Source organism: Pagrus major, chromosome 18 (assembly GCF_040436345.1).
Source record: "Pagrus major chromosome 18, Pma_NU_1.0".
Lineage (NCBI taxonomy): Eukaryota > Metazoa > Chordata > Actinopteri > Spariformes > Sparidae > Pagrus > Pagrus major.
In genome coordinates this window covers 7,955,470-7,968,870 of record NC_133232.1, presented here as the reverse complement: position 1 = coordinate 7,968,870, position 13,401 = coordinate 7,955,470, and the positions used below count along the sequence as shown (strand labels likewise).

At 41.0% G+C, this 13,401-nt stretch overlaps 1 protein-coding gene across 1 annotated transcript in view; it reads left to right on the top strand.

Annotated features, from left to right (window-relative positions):
* The window catches only part of fat2 (FAT atypical cadherin 2), a 105,983-nt gene that overhangs the window by 32,980 nt on the left and 59,602 nt on the right, over nt 1–13,401 (top strand). Inside the window, exons 8-13 of the mRNA XM_073487361.1 lie at nt 923–1,135; nt 1,665–1,875; nt 2,619–6,286; nt 6,707–7,103; nt 10,463–10,662; nt 12,545–12,698. Of these exons, the coding sequence (XP_073343462.1) occupies nt 923–1,135; nt 1,665–1,875; nt 2,619–6,286; nt 6,707–7,103; nt 10,463–10,662; nt 12,545–12,698 (4,843 nt within the window). The remainder of the gene's footprint in view (nt 1–922; nt 1,136–1,664; nt 1,876–2,618; nt 6,287–6,706; nt 7,104–10,462; nt 10,663–12,544; nt 12,699–13,401) is intronic.

The following is a 13,401-nucleotide window of genomic DNA, read 5'->3' as shown; positions in this document are numbered from 1 at the left end:
AGTTTCATTTGAGTACAGAGTTCAGAGTGGTAGGGTGTGTTACCTGAAAGGACAGTCTCTAGAGATAATGCAGCACTAAGAGTACTGTTGGTCCTCTCTGATGGCAAGAATGTGTTTTATACAACAAAACCATCAAAGCTACCCGCAGACACGACAGACAAAATATGTCTTCCAATATAATAAGTTAACCGAACAGCAACATCAGATTTTTTATGATTTAGATTTGACATGTCGGATTGATGAGTATCACTTCTGTCATTCTTTGCGTCTGGTTTTGGGATAATCATGCTCTTATTTTTCTTGACTAAGAGCTCTAGTGTGGGGCTTTTTCTCCTATTTATATTCAAGAGCGTAATCTTTCAATTTGAGCAGCTGTTTGAGTGCGAGGGCAGGGGTTTGAGTGAAAGGATTACAAAATCTGAATGTGAAATCAATAAGTCATGCTCTCAAAATGAAAGCTCTTGAATAAAGATAGGAAAAAGCCTCAACTGTTGTAGACTGATAATTCACATAAGGATTGATAGGCCATGATTTATTGATTGGTCTGGTTTTTTGTGGTTACCAGGGAGCGGGTTAGAAACCACTTTAAATTAAAATTTAGACACGTTTGGAATTATTATAACCTCTGCAGGCATTCTTTACCGTGATTATCAGGACATTCAACCGACAGTACAACTGCTGCATCATTGTTGTTTTCTAAATCACAGTAATCAATGGCCTCTCTGCTCCCGTCTCTGGAATTATTGCTCTTACAGAGCCATTACTTGTCCCCAAATGTTTTCTGTCCTTTGTCAGACCACCTTTATGAATAAATATTGTGATTTAAATTGAAACGTCAAATTCTAGGAATTCATTTTTATATCCACTCTTCACAACCTGTTGTTTCCTATGTCCTCCTCTGTCCTCCTCTGTCTGTTTTAAGGTGAGGGTTCCTGAGGACACATCCCCCTGGAAGGACATCCTTCAGATCAGCGCGCAGGACGCCGACACCAACAGTAAGCTGGTGTACTCCATCCACAGCAGCCTCCATCCAGACAGCACCAAGTTCTTCCATCTGGACCCAAAGAGTGGAGTCCTGGTGATGACGGAGGAGCTGGACTATGAGACCATCTCTGTTCATACACTGATTGTGATGGTAACGAGACAGTTATTTCAGTAGAACAGAAGCTTATGAAGATATCTATAATGTGTATTAGTTACACTTGACATAGTGTAGAACAATTAGACACAGGATAAAATAGAATATACCCAAAAACATCTGAGCTGCCAATATTATACTGAAAAATATAGAAAATATAGAAAAAATATTTAACTCAATTTGGGTTACTAACATATTATTTTAAGATACTAAGTCATTATTTAGAGATATAAGGTCATTATTTTGAGAAGGTTTCTCATTACAGTGGCTTACAGAATCTTTTTTTCCCGTCACATCGGTGTAGATGGCCTTCCGCAGAAAACAGCTAAAATAAATAAATTACATACAATCCAAGCAACTGTTAAAATTAAAAATACATCCAGAATGGGACAAAATTGACAATAAATAGTAATAATTTCAAATTAGAAATGTTATATGTACAGAGAAGATTAAGAGAACATATCACACAAATACAGCTTCAGTACTAAACTGTCAGACACTTTAACATTTCTTTGCTCCTCCTCAGGTGCGTGACCAGGAGATCCCAGTGAAGAGGAACTTTGTGAAGGTGGTGGTTCAGGTGGAGGACTGTAACGATCATTCACCGGCTTTCCTCAGCCCCCGCTACGAGGCCAGCATCTCCAACCAGGCCCCCACAGGCTCCGAGGTCATCAGGGTCAAGGCCCTGGACAAGGACATGGGCAGCAATGCTGACATCAGCTACTCTCTGCACTCAGGTGAGCAGCAGAGGGGCTCTTTTTTATCTTTTATAAGCTCCTTTTTTGTATCACCCTGATATACATTCATTCGGTTAGGATTATTCCCCTCTGGAAGCTGCAACCATTTTTTAATGTTTACCACCAGGAGCTGCACCGTACAGCCACAGCCTTCGAATGTCGACTCCTTAGCTCCACTGAGGCAGAGGGTTTAAGGGCACAATGTTGATACCTGAGAGATGAAAGTGTTACTGTCTCTGTTTGCTTCTAACATCACACATGGTGCCAAAAATCGTCCTGACCTTCTGAAAGATTTGTGGAACAGCTGTGTCCTACAACTCGTATCCTCTTGCAATACTGCAAGATTTATTCAGGGGATATCGCTGATCACATATGGTCAAAGCAGTGAAACCTGTTTATAGCAAAGAACATCTTTTTCTTTCTTAAAACGAGAGAAAAAGAATCAACCAGTAGAATAAGATAACTGTAACTGACTGACTTCAGCCTGATTGCTTCTTGACCTCTCCCAACACATCTATTATCCTTTTATTATCTGGATTTTATGCACTCCTATGTTCGCAAATAAAAAAAAATGTAACTTAATTATTAACTTTTATTTTAATGAATTCTATGTAATCTAATGCAAAATTATAAGACAGTAGTAGGAGATGAAATCAAATAAAGTGATGTTAGAAAGTGGAACTCTTTGATCGCATTTTGAAGAAGCTGATTTGTATTTGTAACACATTATTTCTATTCTGCAGGGAATATCAACAGCATCTTCTCCATAGATCCAGAGCTGGGCTCCATCAGTGTGTCCAAACCTCTGGACCTTCAACCTCAGGATCAGTTCCACTTGACAGTGAAGGCCACTGATCAGGGTTTCCCTCAGCGCAGTGACCTCTGCTCCGTCCACATTCACGTCCGCATCTCCGACCAAACCCCACCTGCCTTCCCCTCGGACGAATACCTCACAGAGATCAGTGAATTAAGTGCCCTTGGAACACCAGTGGTAACCATCTCAGCCTCCAGCCTTGCTGCAGTGCATTATGGGATAGAAAGTGGCAACCCAAATGGGACATTTCATATCAACCCCTACACTGGGTTGATTTCAATCCAGAAGCACCTTGATTTTGAGAACTGTGCCTCATACAAACTCAAAGTTACAGCTTCCACCACAGCTGGAGCCTTGTCAAAGACTCTCGTTTACATCTACGTGATTGACGAGAATGACAGTGCTCCTGTTTTTCAGCAGAGGGAGTACCTGGGGCAAATAAGTGAGTCAGCTCACATCAACAGCATGGTTATGGGGGAAAGAAACACCCCTTTGGTCATCCAGGCTTCCGATGAAGACAAAGATGCAAATTCTCTGCTGGTGTATGAGATCCTCGAACCAGAGGCCCTGAACGTCTTCAAGATAGACTCAAGTATGGGCACCATCTCTTTAATTTCACCCGTTGACTTTGAAGCCAAGGCAGAGTATCACTTCAGTGTGCAGGTAAAGGACTCGGGGGAGCCATCGCTGTACGCAACGGAGCCTGCCAAGGTCACTGTTCGCGTCCTGGACCTGAATGACTGCCCGCCACAATTCACCTCCCCTGTGTATGAGCCATCCATCATCTTCCCAGCTGTCAGAGATACAGAGGTTGTCCGCGTCATGGCCCATGACGCCGACTCGACAGTCTCATACAGCATCACCGAGGGGAATCTTCACAATGTCTTTTCAATTCAGCCCAACTCTGGAATCATCACCGTGAGTGATGTGTCTGAATTTAGGCCGTTTTACGAACTGCTCGTCAAAGCCTCAGACGGCCTCTACAAAGACTTAGCAACCGTCAAGATAAACGTAACAAACCTCACAGCCAGCGATCTTGAATTTGAGCAGAAAGTGTATTCAGCTAATGTTGCAGAAAACCTTAAGACAGTCAAAACTTTGGCAGCACTCAAAACCACAGGTTGTTATTTAAATGAGCCTCTTTCATATTCTGTGATAAACCCAATGGGAAAGTTTTCTATTTCCCAGACGTCAGGCGTACTTGAAACAACAGGTATCCCTTTTGACCGAGAGTTACAAGATGTTTATGATGTAGTGTTGATGGTACATGATATGAGAACGCCACCCAGGACAGCTACAACCCAGGTCAAGGTTTTTATAGATGATGTCAATGACAACTCTCCACAGTTTCTAAACTTGCCTTTTTCAATGATGATCTCTGAAGCATCTGAACCAGGAGATGTTTTGTATCAAGCAACGGCTATCGACAGAGATCTGGGAGAGAATGGATCCATTATGTACTCACTGGAGGACGATTACAACCTCTTCAGGATAGATCCTGATGTAGGTGACATATCTCTTCAAAGGCCTCTTGACTTTGAAGCTCTGAATAAGTACGTGTTGACAGTCTTGGCAATGGACGAGGGTGAACCGAGTCGCAGCGCTGTGGCACAGCTCAGCATTCAAGTGAGGAATCAATCCAACCCAGTTTTCCAGACTCTTTTGTATCCGCTAAAAGTCCCAGAAAATGTCCCACCATTCACCACCATCTTACACGTCCAGGCCAGGAATCCGGAGGGCTATCGACTCATCTACAACCTCGAGGAGGAAAATGCTTCCAAACACTTTCACATTGATTTCAAAACTGGCGTGTTGACTGTCACCAACCCGCTCGACTACGAGAGCCAAACCATGCATGTGTTGACAGTTCGAGCTACTGACTCTGTGACCGGAACTTTCTCTGAGGCCTCCATTGAAATAGAAGTGGAGGATGTGAACGATAACGCGCCAGTTTTCTCAAAGCTGACGTACTCTGCGATCCTTGATGAGGGGCTTCCTATTGGCACATCTGTGATAGAACTTTCTGCCTCTGATCAAGACTCTGGCAGGAATAAAGATCTTACCTTCCAGATGGTGAAAACAGAGGGAAACGAGACTGATTTTTTTGAGATCGACCCTCATAGCGGGTTGATTGTTACAAAACAGGTGCTGGACTATGAAGACACAACGCACTTTAAATTGAAAATCAAAGCCACCGACAATGGCTCTGTTCCTCTTAGTAGTGAAGCCTACGTCCTCATAAATGTCACAGATGTCAATGACAACCCACCAGACTTTGTCACCTCCCAGTACGAAGCCACGCTGGATGAAATGGCAAAGTGTGGCCACATAGTGATCAAAATCCAAGCTTCAGATCCCGATACTGGGGACCTGAATAACCTCAGGTACAAAATCCTCTCAGGGAATGAAGGCCGGTACTTCAACATTAACGAATCCTCAGGAATTATCTCCTTTTCTAATGTCTGTAAGAGGAATCTGGATCCCTACTACAACCTGACGGTAGCGGTGTCTGACGGAGTGTTTCAGAAAACAGCACCTGTCAATATTAACATGATGAACAGCAACAGGCATAGTCCATACTTCAAGCAGAACATCTACGAAGCAGAGCTCGCTGAAAATGCAGAGGCAGGCACTCGAGTGATCCGATTGGCGGCCATCGACCCTGACGATGGGCCGTACGGCAGCGTTGACTACACCATCATAAATAAACTCGCTGATGAGAAATTTGCCATTGACAATGATGGCCAGATTGTAACAACGCAACCATTGGACAGAGAGAATCCAAACCAGAGAGTCATCGCTATCAAAGTGATGGCCAAAGATGGTGGCGGAAGAGTTGCCTTCTGCACAGTAAAGATTATTCTCACAGATGAGAATGACAATGTTCCTCAGTTCAAAGCGTCAGAATACCAAGTTTCAATTCAGTCAACTGTGAATAGAGGCTCCCCTGTCATTCAAATCATGGCTTATGATGCAGATGATGGCAAAAATGCAGACGTCACCTACACGGTAGATGAAGCTGAAGAGGTGACTGAAGACATCATCGAGATCAACCCTTTCACTGGAGTTGTGAGTGTCAAAGAGAGTCTTGTTGGCATGGAGAACAAGATCTTCAACTTCAAAGTCAAAGCTCGTGATGGCAGCCTTCCTTTCTACAACTCCACAGTCCCTGTTCAAGTCAAAGTGGTTCCTCCTGAGGTTCCTCTTCCAAAGTTCTCAGAGCCTCTCTACACCTTCTCAGCTGCAGAGGATGTCCCAGTAGGGACAGAGATCGGCTCTGTGAGGGCCGACTCTGACATGCCTCTTATTTACAGCCTGGTGGATGGGAACACGCTGGAAAGCAACAAAGACAAAGTGTTCACTTTGGACAAAGAAAGCGGAACTTTGCTGCTGCAGAAGACCATCGATCATGAAAAGACAAAATGGTATCAGATAGATGTGATCGCTCAGGGAAGCCACAACGGGACTGATGTAGCGTCACTGGTGTCGGTCAACATCCAGGTCCAAGATGTGAATGATAATCAGCCCGTGTTTGATGCAAACCCATACAGAGCCTTCCTGGCTGAGAACCTGCCTGCTGGAACCACTGTTATCCAGGTGAGAGCAGGAAAATCCTGATTCTTTATATTTGGGACTAGATTATAGTCACTGTGGCTGGAAAGAGTATAACAGTGTGAGATCTGTACTTTACGTTTCTTATAAAAGGTATTTAAAATTTTGTTTTCCCAAAAGTGCAAAGAGTGATTCTGGAGAAAGATAATTCCTTGTTGAGTCTCATCTCCAGGTAGTCAAATACCAACACTTTGAGTTGGTAGGTTGAGATGGCCACCAACCAAAGCGTCACTGAGGCCTGAATGGCTGATATGCGTGTGCATGTTTTTACTGTTGTTATGATTCAATAGATATGAGATATTAAAGGCTACATACTGTTTGTTGACTGATATAAATCTAATTCGGTAACCCTCAGTAAGGCAGCAGACAGGTTCATTTCCACTGAATGTTCATCTTGACCCACAGGTGACCGCCAACGACCCTGACACAGACACCAACGGTCTTGTGACCTACAGCTTGGAGAATCTATCTGATGACACCACAGCGGACATCACTGAGGTATTCTCCATCGATGGAGAGAGCGGCTGGATCACCACTGTACGAGAGACGGACTGCGAGGCCACCAGGGTTTACAGGTTCAACGTGGTTGCCACAGACAACGGCGGCGACTTCAAGCTGTCGTCCAGCGTCCTGGTGGAGGTGACGGTGACAGATGAGAATGATAATCCGCCAAAGTTCTCCGACGATGTGTACCGCGGCTCAGTGGTGGAGAACAGCAGCCCTGGTGAAGTCATCGTCTCTATGACGACCACAGATGCTGACATGTCACTGGAGAGCCGCCTTGTGACATGTTACATCACTGGTGAGTGTGTGTTCTTAGACTTGAGCCTGTGAATGTGAGTTTGTGTTGCTCCCTTGTGTGTTTATTTGTGCAAATCAGTGTGTGCATCTGTGTGTGTGTATGTGTGTGTGTGTGAGTGAGCCAAATTACTGTCCCATTGAAGATTTGCGACATCGTGGGCTTTATCAAGACATTAATGAGGTGAAATGAAATCTTGTGTTAAACGCCCTCAGTTGAGTCATGATATTATGTTATTCAGCCACAGATTAATCACAAAGAGAAGCAGTTTGACAAGCCAACGAGACGGGAATACCAACAAGTTGCCCTGCAGCTAACAACAAAAACAAAGCCTCATATTAATGCAAATCCTCCATTTTCCTCCAGACAGTCAAAGCCGGACCGTTTCTAAAGGGGCTCGCTGTCACAATTGTCACACATTGTTTTAGAAAGTTTAACAGAGGAATATTTGCATTGGGATTATTTATTAATGGTCTTACTGACGTGAACTTGTCGACAAGAAATACAACAGAAGCAAACATTGGATATTAAAGCTGCCCACCGACAGAAATGATTGATGTGAGCGTTTTATTTATTCAGAAGAGTCTGTCCACAACAGAGCTGCTTCACACAAAGTTCAATTACTTTGGTTTCCAGTAGTTTTTACATCAGGGCCATAGCCAGGATAGTCTTGATCTCTCACGCAACACACAGGTTTTGACTAGACCCCAAAATGTTTCCGAATGGTCCAGTGTGTTGTTTCTTTTCACATTTCATTAAGAGTTGCAACAAATAATCGATTGGTTGTCAACTTTAATTTAATTGGCAGCTGTTTTGATAATCAGCTTGAGTATTTTTTTAAAGAAAAAAAGTCAAACTTCTCTGATTCCAGCTTCTTAAATGTGAATATTTTCTGACAGTAAACTGAATATCTCTGGGTTATCGATAAAATAAGATTTGAGGATTTCATCTTTGTATTTGAGAAACATTTGCCATTTTTAACCATTTTTATAAACAAGCAACTAATCGATTAATGGAGAAAATAATCATTATTTGCAGCCCTAATTTCATTCATTCATCCAAATATGTTTTCAGAGGCTTTTTCTGCAACGAAAGTAAGATGTAATAAAGTAAAAATTAATAAAGAGCAACATTATTGTGGAAATACTACTTATTGATGTCTTTTGGAGATTCTGTAAATCATATCAACAATAAATGTCAAGTATCAACGGCTTCAGTCCAAAAAAACCTCACCAGCCCTTAATAATCTCCACTGTGGTAGCCTTTAAAAAAATGTGCATGTGTTTTTTAATGACCCATCTCTCATCATGCTGATGGCTGTTTATATACAGTAGGACTTAATTAATGTTTTGTCATTGAAAGAAAACCACACAACTTGTACGACAACTTTTAATAGCTTTAAACTGTTTGCTTCTTGAGGTTGAAGCATGTGTTCAGACTTCCATCAATGCATGACACTTGTCAAACAGGTGTCTGACTGACTGCAAACAGACTGATACTCACCAGACAGGGTCAGTTTTCTAGTCACAAACTGTTTTCATTTAAAAAAAAAAATAAAGGTTTGTGAGAGAGAAAAGGAAACAATAAAATGCAAAGTACCCAGGTGAGTCAGCCTAATGTTAAAATATTCCCCCACGATACAAAATAAATGAGTAAAGATCGAGATGGCAAAGAGAAAAGATTGAATTATTCATCAGGAACAACAAGCCATCAGAACTCAATATCAAAGATGCTCCTGTATTAAATAAGAAAACAGGGAATTTAAGAAACTTTATATTACTCAGAAGGTAATAGAAGGGTAGAGAGATGCCTTAATGAATGCAAAGCAGACGACCAACAAACAGCACAACCAAGAAGAAACTTGGACACAAACTTCTTCTTTTATGTGAATAACAGACGTCACAGCACAGGAAACAAACATCATTCATCGCTGAATTCCTGCGTCACACACATATACATAAACATTCTGATTGCTGATTTATTGTAGATTGTATTTTGTCTGTAGAACAACACCAAGAGATATCCGTCTATAATTTAGAATCACCAAAACACTTCACTTCTAACCCTGTCAGGTGTTTTAATACATGAGAGTTACTTTTTAAGGTGACTCTTGTTTCTTTCATGCTTTTTTCACTCGGTTTACCTCTTTCTTAACTTCTTCTTTTACACAGCTAAATATGTTCCATATCATTTATAATGTAACTTCCTATCCTAATATAGAAGGCCATAATTGTGGCTTTAGAAATACTTAATACCTAACACAGATATTCACTTTGTAGCCCTTCCATAATGTCCTTATACCTGAATGACTGAATAGGTTGATTGCAGGTCACTCTTAAAACGATGTATATCACAGCTCCCAAAGCAACAACCAGGCGCAAAGTGGCTGTCTTCATAACTTAAGTTCTGTCATAACATCTTAACTACGTTAAACTAAAGTATGTAAGCTTGATTAACTCACTGTTGACTTTTGGTTTCACATTGGACACAAACGGCTGTCTCCCAGGTTGAAGTCCTGGTTTTGTTTTACCCAACCCTTCAACCCTGTGCTCCTCCTCCTACGGATTTGGTCACTCTTTACACTAGTTCACCTGACTTACTCCTTTGCTGCTGAAATAATTACTATGGCCACTAGAGGTCTCTGTCTGACCGGAAGCGTAAATATGGGTCGTAATCAGCTAATAAGTACAATTTTGAGAGTGAGAATATGTGTACATTTTAAATTTGTAAATTGATCGATCTGCCAAATAGTCATTCAAAAGAAAAATAGACAGCAAGTATTTTGATTATTGGTCAAATAATTATTTATTTCAGTAAGCATAAACATCAAATAATTGACAGTTTTAGATTCTCAAATGTGAGAATTTTCCGGGTCTAACAAGGTCTCTTGTCTCTTGTCTCCGGGTCTTTTGGGGTTTAGATAGTTAGATAGATTCGATATATCAGCCAATATACACACTTTTTTTTTTGTGCATTGATCCTTAAAACAAAGATATGTAAAGGATATTTTACAGTTTAACAATAAACTTAAACTGTCAAAAATGACATCAATGCATTGAAACAGTAAATTTCACTATGAATTAAATAATTATAAGTTACCCCAGGCATCTTTTTTGCATTATAATCTAAAAAAAACAAAAAAAACAAGGTTTCATATCTGCGCATGTTGGACAGTGCTGATACTGATATATACGGGATTGGCCAATATTGGCCGATAATATTGGCCAGCCGATATATCGGCCAGACTCTAGTTTAGGACTTTTATTATACAAAACATTTGAGGAAATTGTCTCGTGCTCTAGGTCACTGAGATGGACATTAAGGACATTTTTCAAATCAAAACTCTTCCTCATCACATGCAGATGGAGACCCCCTGGGCCAATTTGCCATCATTCAGGCGGACGAGGGCGAGTGGGGTCTGATTGTCAAGGAGCATCTGGACAGAGAGACCAAAGACAGATACACACTCAGAGTCACCGCCACCGACGGGAAGTTTGAGGCTCCAGTTGTTGTAGACGTCCACGTGCTGGACATCAATGACAACAGTCCGCTGTGTGAGCAGGTGAGGAAGGACAGGATACAGATAATATTCATCAAAGCATCACATTGTCCTTATTTATGCATCAAAAGTTAACAACAGCTTGTCAGACACACTCCCACCTGGGAGATGATGTACAAGACAAATGTCTTCTTGTCTCCCGGGAACTGTTCAAGGAAATTAAATTTTACTTTCTTTGGACGTTTTCTTTTCATCTTTAATTGTACCAGTAATGTTTCTCAGTAAATTAAATCTTTGTCACAGTTTATAATAGACCCTGCCACCTCGCAGTGTCTCCTCCGCTAATAAAGAATCTTATTAGTCAGGGTTTCATTGGAGTGCTGTGATGAAGAACAAATTTAGGACACACTGAATCTTTGTGGGGGGATTTTGGAAGAAAATGATTACTTTTTAAGACTTTTATCGAATATTCTTCAACCTGTATTGTAAAACCTTTACTACCCTCATGAAATAATTAGTTATTGGATGTAATCAGAGGAGAATTCCTTCCCCCATGATGCAGCTCCAATAACACAACTGATTACAGCACATTCAAACAGTCAACTCTATTTATATTTTACTCTGCAGCCCACACACACAACCAAAAACATGTCAATATCAATTCTGAAGGGAAAGTCTGTACACGCCAAATAATGAATGTTGCACCTTTGTGAATTTGTCAAGTATAAAAAAAGTATAAAGTTTGTTTTCTTCCAAAATACTAATATTTGTGGAGTCAGCAACAGGATGTTCTGCAGCGAAACTGTCAGTAAGTCAGACGCCGTCACACACAACAGCAGTGTACCATCATTTCTGCTCAAACACACACCTACTCAATGCCAAAGAGAGAGGCAAATGTGTAACTACAATACAGGATAAAGGCCTGTGCTGGACTAACATTGTAATACTGTTCAGTTACCCAACCAGGTAAAACTCCTTTACATCATTTTGTTTTACAGCAAAATCTTTGAAAACAAACCAAATAGAAATACGTTCACATTATTAGATATAAGTGTGAATTTTCACTGTTTTCCTCTTTTTGACAAAGACACCTTTTTCGCTTGTGCCTTTTTATGTGTCCATTTTGTATTCTGCTGCCTTTTTTATGCGGATCTGACTTTGTACACGGATGATGCACAAAGGTTAGGCTGGCTGTATACATACGAAACATTTAAACTTTTAAACTAATGAGGAAAAAAGCTCTTTATCATTTCACTGTACAATGCATTTGAAATTTGCAATTTCATACATGTATTGTTTTTCTTTTTGTTCCCCTGTAAGAAATTGATGATAGAGTATTTTGTCATTTAATGTATTTAATTTATTCTTTTATTTTTGTTGATATTTATAAAACTGGAAGATGACATACATTCTGTATTACGATGGTGTCTTGTAATCCTATGTGGGATGGGCCAAATATTGGCAAGACACAGAAATAAAAATGTATCTATTTTATTGATGAAATGTACCAAAAATTGACTTTCAATTTTAAAAGGAATTGCCCTCCTTGTATGAGGAGCTACTTGGCATTAAGTGTCCTGATCAAGGACACTCAGACATGAGGAGGTGGGAGTTGAGCCACTAACCCTACGATTAGTGGCCCACTCTGCAGCCCGAGGAGGCAGACTACCTTGTGGGAACCGTTTCATCTGATGGCAACTCTTTAACAACCATCTGAATCCTAAATCTTTCCCTTCTGAACGTAACCCTCGATGTAAAGTAAACTGTAAATTTAACTCCTCTAATGAATCCTGACGAGTGCCAAAACGTTTAAAATCATGTTTCTTCTCTTCATTATTGGAGCCCAGTAGTGGTGTTGTTTTATTCATCCAGCACTCAGGAGCTCGACTGTGAAAAGTTCTATGCAAATGGAGGCCTGATTATTGTTATTATCCTCATGTTCCAGCTGGTGTACACGGAGGCGGTGATGGAAAACTCGCCCTCCAGCATGTTTGTGCTAAAGGTTTCGGCTTCGGATCCAGACGTGGGAGCTAATGGCCAGATCTCCTACACCCTCCACGGTCCCGATGCAGACAAGTTCCATCTCGACCATAGGACAGGTATGATGGTGTATGTTTGGGGTCAAAACACGAGTGCTGCCTCTAAGTGTGAGCGTTTGAGTGATACTATCAGCTGCTCAGAGAGGTTCTGTGCTGAAAAGAGCCAAAAACATTTCTACTGTCTTTTCTTTTTCCTCCCAGGAGCTCCTCACTGACATCCATCACACTTTATTTCTGTCATAACATCTTTCTGTCATGACTTGAGTGCCACCCGATCGCCTGTAAGATATCAGCTTTTATCCATGCTAGCAGAGAGGGTGTAGATGCTGCAATTTAAGTGCTGTATCGTAGGCAACTGGACTTGTTTCAGTTTCTTGAAGACGATTCACCTCTCATCCATTCTTCAGTTCTGATTTAAGTCAGTGTTTTGGGCCCAACACTTTAGTTTGATTGAAATATGACATCTTTTGGATCCCAAACGATGAAGAGTTAAGTTTTTGTTGAGAGCCAGTCAGCGGTCAAAATTTTCAGCTGTCCATCGCTTCAGGACTGGAAACATGTAATATTAACCCTCAAAGCTAGAGGTGGTGAGTTGTTTTAGAAGCATTTTTTGTTATATTAAAAAAAATCTTGATGCTCTGAGGAAAACAAAAGAAAAAAAAAGTCTGTGGCTGTCCCAGACCTCTAATAGGCCCATCCAATTATTTCATTTAGCATCAAATGAAATGTTTGGACAGCCTACCTGCTTGTTCAAACATGTTCC